At 44.0% G+C, this 15,989-nt stretch overlaps 1 protein-coding gene across 1 annotated transcript in view; it reads left to right on the top strand.

Annotated features, from left to right (window-relative positions):
* The window catches only part of grik4 (glutamate receptor, ionotropic, kainate 4), a 139,960-nt gene that overhangs the window by 102,227 nt on the left and 21,744 nt on the right, over window positions 1-15,989 (top strand). Inside the window, exons 10-11 of the mRNA XM_060074884.1 lie at window positions 4,132-4,239; window positions 14,610-14,813. Coding sequence (XP_059930867.1) covers window positions 4,132-4,239; window positions 14,610-14,813 — 312 coding nt within the window. The remainder of the gene's footprint in view (window positions 1-4,131; window positions 4,240-14,609; window positions 14,814-15,989) is intronic.

The raw sequence follows: 15,989 nt of genomic DNA, 5'->3' as shown, positions 1-15,989 counted from the left end.
GCTTGCCAGTGGCTGCAAAGGCCCTGTGCGCGCCCACTAGCATGCGTGTGCGTGCACAACTGTGTGTGTGTGTGTGTGTGTGTGTGTGTGTGTGTGTGTGTGTGTGTGTGTGTGTGTGTGTGTGTGTGTGTGTGTGTGTGTGTGTGTGTGTGTGTGTGTGTGTGTGTGTGTGTGTGTGTCTCTCTTTACCTTTCGCTCACTCTGCACTTGTTGTCCTGATGATAAAGCTTACAGCAGCTTCTTCTGAGCGCCCCATCCTCTCCAGGATGGAGAGAAGAGTAGAGCACTCTTTATGTTCGGCCCCGCCGGAGCGGCAGCCTGATGACAGGGATGGTTTAGGCCCGGTCCCCCTCCCCTTGAACCCCCTCCTGGCAGAGGATCATTCCTTTACCCCTCACCCCCCTCCCCCGCCCAACTCACACACACACACACACACACACACACACACACACACACACACACACACACACACACACACACACGCATACACACATATACGCACACACACAAACAAACACACAGACACACACACACACACACACACACACACACACACACACACACTCCCCCCCTTCTACCGCCACTGCGGTAGGAGGGGGGTGTCTCTCTTCCCCCATCCCTTTTCTTCAGCTCTACTTGACACCCGCCGGGACCCCTGATGTGAATACCGATTGGCCGGTTCACAGTAGTATCACCCAATCAATGTCATGCTGTATTTCCCATAGCAGCCGTCTGCTGAAAGATGCTGTGTGCACTTTCTTCTTGTCGTTCCTGTTCGGTCATCTGCAGTGTTGGGGTGGAGGTGATGGAGGTGGTGGTGGTAGTAGTTGTGGTGATGGTGGTGGTGGTGGTAGTAGAGATGTTGTGTGTCCTTGTGTATCTTGTGCTTTTTATGTGTACCTGACTGCAAGACAAGTTTCCCTTTTGGGACAATAAAGTTAAACTGAACTGAACTGAACTGGAGGTGGTGGTGCTGGTGTTGGTAAAAGTAGTAGTGGTGGTGGTGGTGGTGGTGGTGGTGGTGGTGTCGGCAGTCGGGATGGAGTTGATGGTGGAGGTGGTTATGATGGTTGAGGTGGTAGTGATGGTGGTGGCATGGGTAGTGCTGGTGGTAGTGGTGGGGATAGTGATGGTGGTGGTGTTGGCAGTAGCAATGTAGAGGTGCTGTTGCTGGTGGTGGTAATAGTAGTGATGGTGGTGGTGGTGGTGGTAGTATAGATGATGGTAGTGGTGGTGGTGATGATGGTGGTGGTATGGATCGTGGTGGTGTTGGTAGAAGTGATCGAGGTGGCAGTGGTGGTGGTCGTAGTGATGAGGGTGGTGGTAGTGATGGTGGTCTTCATGGTGGTGGTGTACGTGTATCAGCAGTAGTCATGACTGTAATGTATTTGTGTTAATGTGTGTCTTTAGGTGTTGTCTTTCCCATTACACCAGGGGAAATGGAAAGCCAAACTCTTCTTGATCATTTTCTCTGAGGACTTCTTTGAAATATTTTTTCCCTTCTACTTTATTTATTTAATTTCCGGTGTTCAATTATCTATTTATTTTCCTGGTGACGCACGGTGAATGATAAAGAGGGCCAAGCAGCCTCTAGACAGCACCGGGACTCAGATTGGATCTCATGAGCTTCTGTCAGACTAACCTTGAAAAAAATAGCAAGTCCTCAAATATTTTGTGAGCGGCTTTTTTTTATTTTCCTACCTTATTTTCACATGAAACGTGTCATCCAGCACACTTTGGCACCTCCTGCCTGCCAGCTCTCTACTTTGACTTAACCGAGCCTATTCCCAAACTTGTGTGGCCACGTTACATCACATGCACGCGTGGGTGTTTTGGGGGATATTAATGTACTTAAAGCCCATGGCTACATGGAGGCTGTTCAGTAATACTAATACTAGTCACAGTAGGGCATGCGAGTGCTCTGTGAGCTTTGTGTGCCTGCGTGAGTGCTTGTGTGTGTGTGTGTGTGTGTGTGTGTGTGTGTGTGTGTGTGTGTGTGTGTGTGTGTGTGTGTGTGTGTGTGGCACATGCTTGCACATGTGTGGCTGTATGAACGTGAGCTTGTGCATCGTCTGAATTCTCTCCAGAAAACTACAAAAAGGCATTCCAAATGAAATCCAGTCCTGTTGAATCCGTCTCTCTGAAATATGTACTCAACATCACTGAATATCAGCCCTCTTAGCACCGTGTCTGGTGCAAACTCAAGGATGCTTCCTGATACTTGGGGCACTACTCTTAGCGAAGTAGCCATCCAAATCCTAAAGTAGAGGTTTCAGGGATGCTCTTTCTACAGCGTTCAACACCGACCGAAGTCGGCACCAACGTGGCCCCGTATTTGTTTGAATTGCATAAGGGAAAGTTTGAAGCCTAGCTAACAGGTTCTGGGCGGAGACAGATTTAGCTTGTGGTGCCCCCATGACAACCCCTGAGATGAGGACAAGTGTCACCTGGGTGGGAAGGGGGAGAGGATTGGCTTAATTGCTCTGGACGAGTGTGATGTCAGCCTGCAGGGAGTCCTTTTGTCTTCCATGGCAAGAAGTCCTTTAAGTGGAGTCTAGCTGTGCTCCCCGCTCATGTTGCTGACCCAAGGTGCCTTTGGAGGAAATAGATGGATGAAAATATCTGTATCATACAGATTCATTAAAGTCTATATTTGAGCGGTTCATCCGCACTAGAAAATCACCTCGGTTTGGTTAATTTATTCTTTTTTTATGAATCCTACTTTATAAAACCATGCCAGACATGTCATTTTATTCAATTGAAATGGTTTCCATGCATTGGAAAATAGTTTATATTCAGGGAGTGTCGTTCAAATTCTTTAACCGAGATATACTTCTAGATCAGTTGGATTGGAGTGCATCCGGGATTTCTATGAAAAGCAAATGCTATTTTAAATGCTTCGATGTTCAAATGGTAAGAGGACTGCATTCATCTAGCACTTTGAGTTACCAGAGGTTAGAGAAGTGCTAAATCTAGCACTTCTCTGACCTCTGGTCACTCAAAGTGCTTTAGATTCACCCATTCATAAACCAAAATATGCTCATTCCCCTGAAATACAAAAAAATCACACAGCCCATTTAAAACCTTAGAAAGAGATAATAACCAAATGTTATATTCCAAAACGTCCCAGTAATGACCTAAGCGAGAATCAAATGCACGTCTTGGAAGGGTGCCACAGTGCATCATACAAACGTGAAGGTGGGTATGACTTGAATGGCATCGTCTAAATCTAAAAGGAAGACCAACTTTACACAGACAATAACAAAAAAGCTGTCAGAAAACATTTCCTAGAAAGCAAACTCAAACAGTTTGTCTCGGAAATGAAGAGACAAAGTGAACTAGGGCTGAGGTCTTGATTTCTATCCGAAAAAAGCTCATAAAAAAAGAAGAATGCCATGAATAAATAGGCTGGTGTTTACAGCCCGGCTTGTCAACACATGCCCGTCTGGCTGCAGTGATAATGCAGCAGTGGAGGAAAGACAGAGTAGAGTTGAGATGTAAGCGAAGGATACGGGAAAGACGAGACGTGAACGAGGCTGAGACGGAGAAGGGTGGCCCGTGGGATGATGGAGGTGTGAGGTGCCGGTGGAGCTCTAATGAGAATGAAATGTGTCTCGGCGCCACGTAATTGGCCGTTAATTGGCTTAATGAATGAATTCTGTTACCTCTGATGAGGCACATGGCCCTGTGTTAACTCTTCAAGGAGTCACGCCGCCAGACAGGTTGTCTTTTGTCCCTTTGTCTCGGGCCCTGCTTTGCCTCTGTTTGTCTCTGAACCAATATCGGCTTTGTGATCTGTCGTGTGTTGTTGTTGTTTTTTGGTTGTTTTCATCCATCGACATGCTCTCCATTCTTTCTGTCTTTTGATTCCTCTTTTTCTCATTGAAGGTCATGTTAATTGTCCTTGGGATTAAGGGGTTACAAAAAAAGACACTAGATAGTCTCGATCTCCCTATTCCTATCTGGCCATCCTCATTAACTCAGTTACTGATGTGTGTGTGTGTGTGTGTGTGTGTGTGTGTGTGTGTGTGTGTGTGTGTGTGTGTGTGTGTGTGTGTGTGTGTGTGTGTGTGTGTGTGTGTGTGTGTGTGTGTGTGTGTGTGTGTGTGTGTGTGGTTGCTACCTTTGCAGATTGGCCAGTGGCACTCTGAAGATGGTCTCTCCATGGAGAGAAAGCTTCCCTCCATCAACGTAACAGAGACCCTCTTCAACACCACCCTCACCATAACCACCATATTGGTGAGTAGTGTTTTCTCATCCCACAATGCATCTTTCACCGCCATGTCGTTAAGGGACACGGAGGATGAGAAAGCCAAGCCCTGTGTCCAAACTCTGAGGTTTGTACAATCAGAGAGGTTGATGAGCAAATTAAGAATGGTTTTGCCATCGCCGAGTTTTGCCATTGGACAAGAAGTGTGGCCTCAATAGAAGCTAATCATTCCAGACATCCGAACGTCCCAGGTTCCTCATTTAAACCCCTTTAGCAGGGATAACTTGATTACGTAGATCCACTTAATCATGCAAAAATAACTCATTATAGTGACTGTGACGTGCTGTTATCTGCATGATTACAGAACTTATCTCCACAGAGTCGAGCTAGAGCTATTCTAGCTCATAGCTGCAGGCTTCAAATCCACATAGAACTAGGCTAGACACATCTTCGCTATTTCGGACAATGAATCGATTATTTGTTAATTCGAGGAATAATAATACTACAATAATAATAATGTTTTCATGATGACAAAAACTTCTTTGCTTCATTTTGGTTACAAAAAAATGTCATGTTTCTAGACAAAGCTGCATCTATAAATATTCAAGGAGCACAAATTCAAGGAGACACACATTCACTGAGACATTCAACAAGGTGCAATGGCACATCCCTCAGGATTTGGTAGGCAGTACTTATGCTAGTGGTGGTGGTGATGGTAGTGGTGGTGGTATACTTATTAAAATAGTAATCCAATTGTGAATCTGTGTTGTAATCGGTAGCATACAAGATAGTTAGCATTAATAGCATTAGATAGGGCCGACTGCAGTTTGACCCTACATATCTGCCCGATGTCAAATATATTGAGGAATCAATCCACAAAATGTGCATACAGAAATGCAAAAAAAACAGCAGCACTGCAGCCAATTACATTTTAATACAATTATTTTGTAAGCATGATTAGAAAGGGCAGCCCAAAACAGATCAGCATCTTGATTTATCTCAAACAAAGAGACGAGGACGCTGTATGCTAGTCTTACCCAAGAGATTACATCTAAGAAACAAATGCTTCCATTAGCACTTCTTTTAGATCTATTTTACTGTTTATTATTCTGAATATCCGAAACCATGGAAGCCATTTCCTGTTGGGAGTGAGAAGTTTCTCACAGGGAACCTTGACATGGTTGGAAATTGGGTACACAGCTTCTGAGCTCACACACAAAATGTGAAAAGCAGCGAGGAGTCCTGATAGTCGGTCCCCACTGTGGTGGACATCGCTCATTGGCTGAGAGATAAGAGCCGCGTGAGATTCAAATCTCCTAATGTGGAAAAGCCTACCTGATTGAACAATCCCTAAAGATGTGTATAGATGCTGTCAGCGGACTTTGCTTGTTACCGGATTCGCTGAAGCACAAACAAAGACACACACACACACAAACACTGTGTGTTTGTGTGTGTGTGTGATACGATGTAAAGCAGCATGTAGGCGGAGCTGAATTGCCTGACGTCACGTGATGTACTAAAGTGGCCGGCTTATCGGCTGTGGAGCCCGGAGGGGCGTGGGGGCGTGGGGGGGTGGGAGGGCAGTGAGTTGACACACCACGTCCCAGAGACGAACAGCCGGTCTTATTGAGACTGATGGAGCGGCTCTCTTCACTCAGTAAGTGTCCAGAGAGAGAGCCTCGTGGTTGCTGAGTGGAGCAAGGTGGGACTGGGGTGGTGAAAATGAGGAGGCAGGACTGTGTGTGTGTGTGTGGGTGTGGGTGTGGGTGCGTGTGCGTGCGTGCGTTGGAGGGGTGAGTCTCCTTCGAAACAACGAGGGCCAATTTTCCCCGGCCTCAGGGCTCATTCATCAGGGCCCGGTCCCGCCTGGTGCTCCACGAGGCTGCAGGAAGGACACACACCACTAGAGACCTCAGGCCAAGCCTTGCCTGTAGCGGGGTTGACTTATGTATGAATGTATGCATTTACACTCATGAATATACATATGCAAACATATCATGCATATGTTTGCGCATTGCACATTGTGCAGAGTGTTTATGCTTAGCGTTTGTGTGCGTGTGCGTGTGTGTGTGTTGGTACAGGGGTAGAGCAGAGGAATGACTCTGCTGTTTTTTGGTGTGGTGTGTCATGACCTTTTGTCGGTCCTTAGGGGTGGGCCCCAGAGCTGCGGGTCTAGTGAAAGGAGAAAAAGTATTTTGACCTTTTTTAGCATATTGGGAGAAATGGAGCAAGTTTAAACGATCCATTTAGTTATGGTCATCGGTTTCCCTCACATGCAAGGTCTTAACCGTGAAGACTTTACTAGGATAAAGGTAGATTTATAATGTTCAATAATAAACCTCATGTTACATTTATATCATTCCTAGAAAGCCGTGGTCTACCATACAATAAATAATATATATTTAATTTGAGGAAATATTCACACAACAGTCACTGAATCGGATTACGAAAACGCAGTCGTCCCCCACTCAGTCACCCTCGAGGTAACATAAAAGAAAGCTTTATGTGTTTTTTGAGATGCGAATTAATTTATTATGTCAATAAAGTAAAACATTTTATAACTGTTGGATACGGTATGATGAATAGACAATCGTAAAGATAGTTAATAGATTTATCACTGGCCAACTGAAAAAGCACGCGGGGAAATCGGCGAGACATAATATCCGCGCATATTGATTTTTATATCATTGGTGCTGGAGAGGGTAAGTTCGTTTCTATTCACTTTTAAGGGCCTACGGTATATAGAAAATATCAATATGGCACATAGCAGGCATGAAAAGAGAGAGACCATGGGCCTGTGCCAATGCGGATGGGGCCCCTTGATTATTCTTTTTCAACAGGCACTTTCCCCTGCTGCTTAATATATATACTGTGTGTGTGGATATGTGTGTGTCAAATGTGTATTATTTTGTGGGTCATTATGGGCATATATACAGTGTTTGTGTGTCTGGAATAGATAGTCTGTGAGAGTGAGTGGGATAGCAGATAGGTACCGCTCTTCGGAGAGCAGTTTTATTATACCTGTACGTGGCTATCTCTTTACCACTTTAATTTACGGAACAGCCCCTGTAGAAAGCGACCATAGAATTGATTATCACTTGACTGGAAGGCCACGAGCTATGTGCTTATAATCACTGGTGAAGATTGTTTCAGGCCATTGTGGTGGTGAGGATCTTGGGAATGTAATGTCTTTATACGTCCACTTAGGTAATGAAAAGGGAACCCACTGCTCTTTAGATAACATTATCTCAGCTTCCTCGTTCTCAAAATAATATTTGCACGCATTTCAAAGACGGAACCCCGCGATTGCGGGTCACCGGCTTAACCCTGGATAACGGTAATGTCTTAACAAGGATGGTGTTTGCTCGCTTTGTTCCATCATTCCATTGTGGATAATAGCAGTGGACCATGTAGTAAATTTCAGTATGGCTTCTAAAACATAGGTGGGCAGATTTTGGTCGTCCATGTTGCACATTAAATGCATGAGACAATTTCTCGATTCTCTGATGTCGATTCCTATAGGTTACTGTGCTGTCATTACACTCAGCAGTGCACACACATGCACGCAGGCACAGGACAGAGGCTATAATTGCATCACTGTTCCTTCTATCATTCCGAGCTAACATCTCCTGCTGTATTCTAAAGGCGCCCTACTTTTTTTTATCTCCTACTTTTACGTTTATTCTGCTCTGTGCAAGCGCTATCTTTTCCCCGGTGCTTGTTAGCAGAGCGACCTCTCCAGAGTGGGAGTCACGGTGTTGCTAACAACCTGGTGATAAATAATTGTAAGATTGACCGGTAATGCAGAGTTCCTAGGTTTGCCTCTTACTTGCATTATTTCATGTCCGATAGACATTTAACGATTGTTTGTGCGGAAATCGACACAAAGCAACAAGGCCACATCATATTTTATCCTAATCTCCGTCATGGTATACCAGAAAAACCAGAACCTTGTCCTGTCCTGGTCACACTAAGCCTGACTTGAAGGTTAAAATTAATGAAAGCGCTATAATTCGAAGACAAATAAACGCCCTTGATTCACTTGCCTGTCACCTATAATGTATGGACCTTTGTAAATGCATGAATTGCGGTAAAAAACCCACTTCGTACTCGCGCATAGTGTCGCACAGTGTTGTACCCTTAATATATGTCAGATTTTATGACCACCCATAAACTTTCTGCTGCACCGTAGATGTGACTCATTGTCACCCCTATGAGCAACAAGCTCTGCTCACAGGAATACGGCTTCTATTCAGCAGGAATATGCCTCGTTCTGACCGCCTCCCATGATGCCATCAGTCTAGCAGGGCTCACTCAAAGAGTTTTTGATTTTGTTTACAGGAGTTTATTATTATCACAGTTATTTCTTGTTACTCCATTCCGTAGAGCACACATACGTTTACAAAAAATGGCCTTGTAAAGCAAGACATAGCCGTCTTGACATCATCTTGGTCTTTCCTCCACGAACAGAAAAACCTCATCAAATATTTGTTGGACTTCTCCGGCTGGTTGTTACAAAGGACTGCTGAGGGAGGCAAAGGTTTTTTTATGTGTCAACAGCTGGTTTACCACGGGTTGTGCGACTCGGGGGAACACAATTGCTTTGAGAAAACGTAAGGAAGTGGGAGAACAGAGAGACGGCTGGAAGAAGACCTGTGAAGACATCCTGAACTACTCTTGTTTGTTCTCTTCAGCAAAATATTAAAGGGATCCGTACCGAGTTTACCACTGTGTGTGTGTGTGTGTGTGTGTGTGTGTGTGTGTGTGTGTGTGTGTGTGTGTGTGTGTGTGTGTGTGTGTGTGTGTGTGTGTGTGTAAGTTTGTGGGTCCCAGACTCGTCTTCCACCCAAGTATGGTAATACTTGGGTGAAAAATAACTACATCTATTAATTTCTCCCAAGTTCCTAACTTTATTCCAGGTTTGCTGTCATGTGCAAAAGACGGTAGATACAAATTCTTTGTGACTTCACCTTCAAGGAAGCTCCCCATTTCAAATGGTTATTGTAGACATGAACGCCATCCTTCTTTTTTCTCTCTCTCGCTCAGTCTCTCCCATTATGTAGACACAGTGGTGTTTCAAGAGTGGTGTGGGCAGGTGTAGGTGGGAGTTATTGGCAAATGCCTTCGGACATTCAAGGACTAAATGTCGTACTAACGGTCAAACCGATCCACTTTTATTAGCCGGTGTAACTCTCCCTGCTCCGACCGACCAATATCTGGGTAATAACAGGATTGATCTGCTTCCTCAGATATCACATTTTTATAGAATACCTTAAGGCTTGCTGGGAGGAGAGAAAGGTAGAGGGGGGAGAGTGGGAGAAAAATGGGGGACACAGACAGTTTACACTGAACAATGTATAAAAGGAGAGCGGGGGAGAGAGGTAGTGGGAGGGGGGGGTGGGGGGCAATATGTCGGGCTGTCGCTGTGCTATCGATTGTTGGATGCTACCGGTAGGATTGATGGCTGTGTGTGAGGTCTTATTTTATTAGTCTGTACTTAACCAGGTCAACATTGGTGGCGGGAGAGGGAGAGAGTGTTGTTTTGCTCTGTTTTTCTCATAGAGGTTTGGTCACGTAATGGATAAGACCATTTTTTTACAGTCACAGAGCACTTTCAGCACCTCAAACACATCCATCTACAAGCAGTGGCGTGGCGTGGGGATTTTTTTTTGAGGAAGCCAAGTGAGGCCAAACCTTTAGAGAAAAGAGTGCGTTGCAGCTTGGATGTATTTAATGCAACTACAAGAGCTATTTGAGCGCCTGGTCATTTACCAGGACTTACACACGCCTGGAATCTGACCGACACGACACGCTCCCTCTCTCTCTCGCTCTCACACACTCACACACACACACACACACACACACACACACCCAAACACACACACAGTCCTCCTAAACATCTCATTAAATTACACATTTTATTATAAATGCAACCCCTCCCCGACCGAAATGCACAAGCCGCTAATGTCATCAACCCTGACACGTCCAAACAGTGCCAGTTTCACAGCGCAGTCTATGTGGCTTTTTGATTTACCGTGCCTCTCGATTGCCCGGGACAAGTTGGCAAGGTCCAAGAATCCTGTAGTGACCCAGGGATTGTTAAGGGAGCAGGAATCCTTGTCAAAAAGAAGACACGGCCAGCAAAATAGTTTTTTCATTGACGTTGATAATGATGCTTTGATTTGATTGGTGTGAAGCCAAGGGCCGAGTGGCTTCCCTTGGCAACCTCCTGACACCCTCCCCACCAATCAGAGGAGGGCAGTGTCATGACAGTAGCCTCACCTGATTGGTCAATTCTTTCTTTTTTTTTCACCAAGGGATGCCAGCTCGGGCTGGCTTCCTCGCAGTGTTCAGTGTCGTGTTTCGCCGCGGCTTCAGTTTATAACAGGGGCGCAGTATCGCGCATTGTGAAATGGTCAATGAGAGGAGAAAATGGGGAAGAAATTACAGCAACACAGCACAAAATAATTAATGAAACTGTTAATATAAATGTTTTTATGGGATGACAACTACAGCCTAAAATAACAGGGAAGCCTGGCTTCCCTTGGCTGAAGCCAAAGTCACTGACCGTTCGTCAGAAATCGACGCGCTCGGAGTGAGAATGTGTTGGCCTTGCAGCTAATTAGACTTGGAAGTATATTAAGTGTTCTACAAGGGTGCTGCGCGGCTGGATTGAATAACCTTTCATTGTTTCTACCTGTATTTGCTCTCTGATGTCCCACAGTGGAAATACTTGAGCTCAGCGATGAATGCCAAGTGACCTTAATAAGCACATATCTGCTATATAACTTATGAGAGTGGACAGAGTCCAGCTCAGTGTGGCTGGGGTGCAATGCTTTCGAGAGCTACATAAGTCTGCCAGCTATGAAATTAGCATTTATATTATTTTGTGCGCATGCCGAACCATGAGCATTGCAGACGAGTCACATCAGACGAGGAAGGTATAATGGCTGGCTGGTTAAATGAGCTAATGGACAGATGAACAGATTGACATTTATAGAGTAGTACACACTATAAAGGCAATACGACGGTGAAGGCAATCTATATCACCAGTCTGCCTTGCTGACTGACTTTAGGAGCTCGTCTTCTGCTCCTGCCTGGTTTTCTTCGTGACTATGCAGACAGACAGAAGCTCCCTGTTTGTCGCTCTCTTGTCTCCGCTGGTCTGTTTGCACTGCACACTACATGCATGTCAGGGAAAACTGAATGCCATTGCTCTGGAGTCTTTTACTGCAGCTGAATTGTGCTAAATGTACAACTGCAGTTAGAGAAAGGAAGAAATCCGCTCCACATTCCAGGGAAATGTATTATACCTTGCAGTGGGTTGTATTATATGATTCCCTAAGGGCCAGTGTTGAGTTCAAATAACTAATTAACCAAGGTGAGAAAGGGAGGGAAAGGCTGACCAATCAGGTGAAGATGCAATGATAGTCATGGTCCCTGTTTCGTGCTATATTCATATATTCTTCTTATATTCATAAGTGCATATAGAAAGTGTAGAGACTGGGTTTGGATTATTCTGTGATGCAAACCATAATGTGGTTAACTAGCTGCCAGAGAAAATAATATTGAATATTATTTAATTAAAAATTAATACATTTAATTTTGAATAAATTTCACACATGACTGTATCATAAATGGCAATTGTGCTGGTGTAATATGTCCAGTCTATCGGAAAAGTTTTATGTGTGCTTTGCTGCACTACTCTGAGTGACAGTGAAATGGATCACATATTTATAGAACTTGTAGTCTTGTACATGATCAACCTTGAGAGCCATTGTACATGATCAACCTTGAGTTGACTGGTTTTAGTGGACTTTTATTCTGTGTGGTATGCTGGCCACACAACAGTGTAACAGTGGAGGTCCACTCACTTTCGGGCCAAGTAAGTGCAAAATGTTGTGAAGGACTTAAAAACTTAATTCATTTTGGATTATTTCAGTTTGAAATGTTAGTCTGTTGGTACTAATAAATGTCTTTCTAAACAATAGTTTAATATGAGTCAATGAGCCAAGACCAAAAATGTAAAATATCCCCCTTATTCAGGCATCAGCGGTATGTAACGAAATGACTCTCTCTTTTATGTTAGAACATAGAAAAAAACAAAGAACAAGAGCATCGAAAATGAAGAGAGCGAAAGCTAGAGTGAAAGAGAAAATCGTATTCTCCTAACTATTTAAAATATTCCACTTTTAAAATATTTTTTTAGAATCTAAGTCAATGAGAGGAGGGCGAATCCGTTCGCCCATTGTCTGACACTACTTCAGACTTCCACACTTGGCACATTTATAACAGTTAACCTTCATTCAAATATTTAACACCACACTTCGATCTTTAAATATATTTCAACATATATCATATCATTTATACTTTTTTCAGAATCAACAGTTGGACTCATTGACTTCCATCGAAACTAAAGTGTGAGAATTATTAAACCCACTGTAGCCCAAGGTTTCTATCACAAAAGCTAACCATTTCGGGCGTTGCGGAGCCTACAACGTCAATATTTAACCTAGAAACACAATATTAGGCTTAAATGTTTAGCGAATTTCTTGTTTCACTGACTCTGAAATGATTAATCGATTGGAAATATGATAGTTATATATCGGGGTTTGTAAATGGGGAGCCCGCTTATAGGCTAGCCATATATCTTTTTTTGGACAAATGAGTTGGCAAAAAAATATATAGACCAATGAGAACTCTCGAAAAACTATATATTTTTCAACCTTCAGATTGCTTGTAAAATAATATTTTTTCAACCAATGAGATTGCTCGAAATGATAATATTAAATGATTAAAAATAAATAATTAAAATAATAACGAGTTAAAAATAATAATCAAAAATATTTATATCTCGAGTGATTTCATTGGTTTGAAAGAATGCAATTTATTTCGAGCGATCTCATTGGTCGAAACAATGCACACATTTTCTCATTGGTCGAAAATTCGAAAATTGGTCGACAAATCCAATTTATTTCGAGCGATGTCATTGGTCGAAAAATTTCTAATTATTTTGAGTCATCTCATTGGTTGAAAATTCCAATTTATTTAGAGTCATCACATTGGCCTAAAATTGATACTTATATTGACCAATCTCATTAGTCCAACATTTTATATATTTCGAGCAATCAAATTGGTCAAAAAATTCAATTTATTTCGATATATTTCATTTTTTATTATTTATTATAAAATAAATACGACAAATATATAATATTTTTTGTTAAATTTTTGCTCTAGATTGCTCGAAAACAATTATACCAATTATTATTCTCCAAATTATTTTAGACACTATTTGACACCTATTACAAACATTATAAGCCTCACTTCTCACTAACAGCACCCACAGCATTTTCTAGATTTGAGCAAATAATGACTAAACCCTGGCTACCTCAAACAGTATATAACTCATGCTGGCCTTCACGTTTCTATAAGCATTCATCGTTTGCATTAGTAGTTAGCAAGAGGATACACGTCATCACATTATTTGTATTAACAGCCGTTTTTCTTTTTTCAGGGAGGAATTGAGAGTCTTTTTTTTTACGGTGCCTTAACTATGTCTCCCTGTCATAGTTAAGGCACCGAAGTAATACAAGCTGAGGTCAAAGAGGGATGAAAGAGGGGAGGCAGACAGCATCGATGAACCAGAGGTGTCTCTGTGACTCCAACATGGTGCTGCTGTTTTGAGAAGCAGCACTGTGACATTGGCCTCTGAGATTCATTATAGGGAGGCTCTCTAAATCACAACCAACCCCGTGAATCACCTTACCACAAAACAAGATATAAAGGTGTTTGCGTTGGGTGTGTGTGTGTGTGTGTGTGTGTGTGTGTGTGCATGCTTACGTGCATGCTAGCGTATGTGTGTGTGTGCGTTTGTGTGTGAGTGACAGAGTGACTGCCTGCATGTCTGCCCTTTTCCATGGATACGCAGCTTGGTAGGTCACAGCAGGAGTATTGGCCTCCCCTCTAGTTTATTTTTATATAATGGATTAGCACGTACTTGTTTGAAGGTGATTTCCAAATCTGCTTAGCTGCTTTTCAATAGCGTTACAGCCCGGGTGTTATTATAAATTGAAACACAGATTAAAATGATCCATGGCTTGAAAAATGGAATGTGTCCGCAGTTCCTCCTGTAAAATATTTTGTGAACTAAACGCAGAATAATATACCAGCACCGCCTGTCATAGGTTTTTTATAACTCCGAAACGAGACGACCCCCGTCGACGAGAAAATCACCATAATTGTACCACTCAAATTACTTTCGCGCTCCCTCAAATAAAATATAAGCCAGCGACCCTGTAAACCTGAAGAGTTTTTGGAGTTGAAACATTTAAAGGTCCCTCCCCTTCCCTCCCCCTCTGTGACACGTGCGTGAACCGTGTTCCTGCTCGTGTTGTTTCAGGAGAACCCGTACGTGATGCTGCGGCCAAACCACCAGGCGCTGGAGGGCAACGAGCGCTACCAGGGCTTCTGCGTGGACATGCTGAAGGAGCTGGGCGACATCCTCAAGTTCAAGTACCTCATCCGGCTGGTGGGGGACGGCCACTACGGGGTCCCCGGGGCTAACGGCACCTGGACTGGCATGGTGGGGGAGCTCATCTCCAGAGTAAGTGCGCCGCTTTCGTTTTCTATGTCAAGTCAAGTCGAGGGGGAAAAAAATGAATAAAGAAAAGGAAAAAGCCACAGATCTACGAGGAAGTCGTGGTGTTGTTTGCCACTTAGAAAAACATTGATATTTGTTTTTATCTTAAATCGATATTTGCCTCCTTGAAATAACCACGTCCGCATCTCTTAAGGCTACTAATGTATACGGTGCGCTCCTGTTCATACACGGGAACATAAACAAAGCTGTTTTGCGGTTTCCCTAGTCGTCAACATGAGGAACCTTTCCATCGCCAATCTACGTTATTTCCCAGAGAGTCCCGGGGCGCTGTGTTATTTAACAGCTTGTTTCCTGTTTGTTTTCTCTTTCCTCCCCCTTTTTATTTTTTTATTTTCTCCTTTTAGTCAACAACAATCTATGCATCACGTTTTGTTGATGCTAAATCTCAGAGCTCTGTGAGCGCGCAGGAAGCAGGGAACCAGGGGGACGGGAAGGGAGAAGAGGAAGGGCGGAGGACGGGGAGCAAGGAGAGCGTATCACATATTAGCATGAGGACAAGAGGGAATCAAATGTAGCACTGCGGAGGCAAGGGGACCAATGGCGAAAAAACGGATGGAGCGAATATTCCTCAGTCATCTGTCTTAATTGTACGGGCTAATGGAGGGCAGAGACATTACCGATACAAAACCCAAGGAGCGGCTGCTCTCGACGACTGTCTGCCCCTTCTCCCCCCACCCCCCGATCCCCTTAACCCCAACCCCACTCACCCCCTCCCTCTCGTGGAAGAAAGAGGCCTCCGTGTGACCGGGCTGACCTTCGGGAGAGCCAGGGTGCTCGTGTACACGTGTCCCTGCCAGCGGCCATTAAAAAATATGTCTTGACACAGTAGTGGGTGGGGGGGCAGGCGGGGGTGTGAGGGGTGAGGGAGAGCAGGGGAGGAAAGGAGGAGGGAATAGTGGCTGCGAAGGATGATATCTCATCTGGATGCCCGGTCCGTGGACGGAGGCGGTGACTAAAGACGGTTTGAGTGAATGCTCAAAGAGGACACACCGAGGCAGCCTTGGTGAGGATAGCCGGCTTGTTTTTGATCATTTGTGAAAGTTCCGGGGGAACGGATGGCCAGACTTAGCAGTGGAGGCACGCAGAGGGGTGGGGCATTCGCCGCTGCCTTTGATCCCC

The sequence above is a fragment of the Gadus macrocephalus genome, chromosome 16 (genome assembly GCF_031168955.1).
Source record: "Gadus macrocephalus chromosome 16, ASM3116895v1".
NCBI lineage: Eukaryota > Metazoa > Chordata > Actinopteri > Gadiformes > Gadidae > Gadus > Gadus macrocephalus.
Note: the sequence above shows the minus strand (reverse complement) of the source record. Positions and strands in the feature narration are given on the sequence as shown.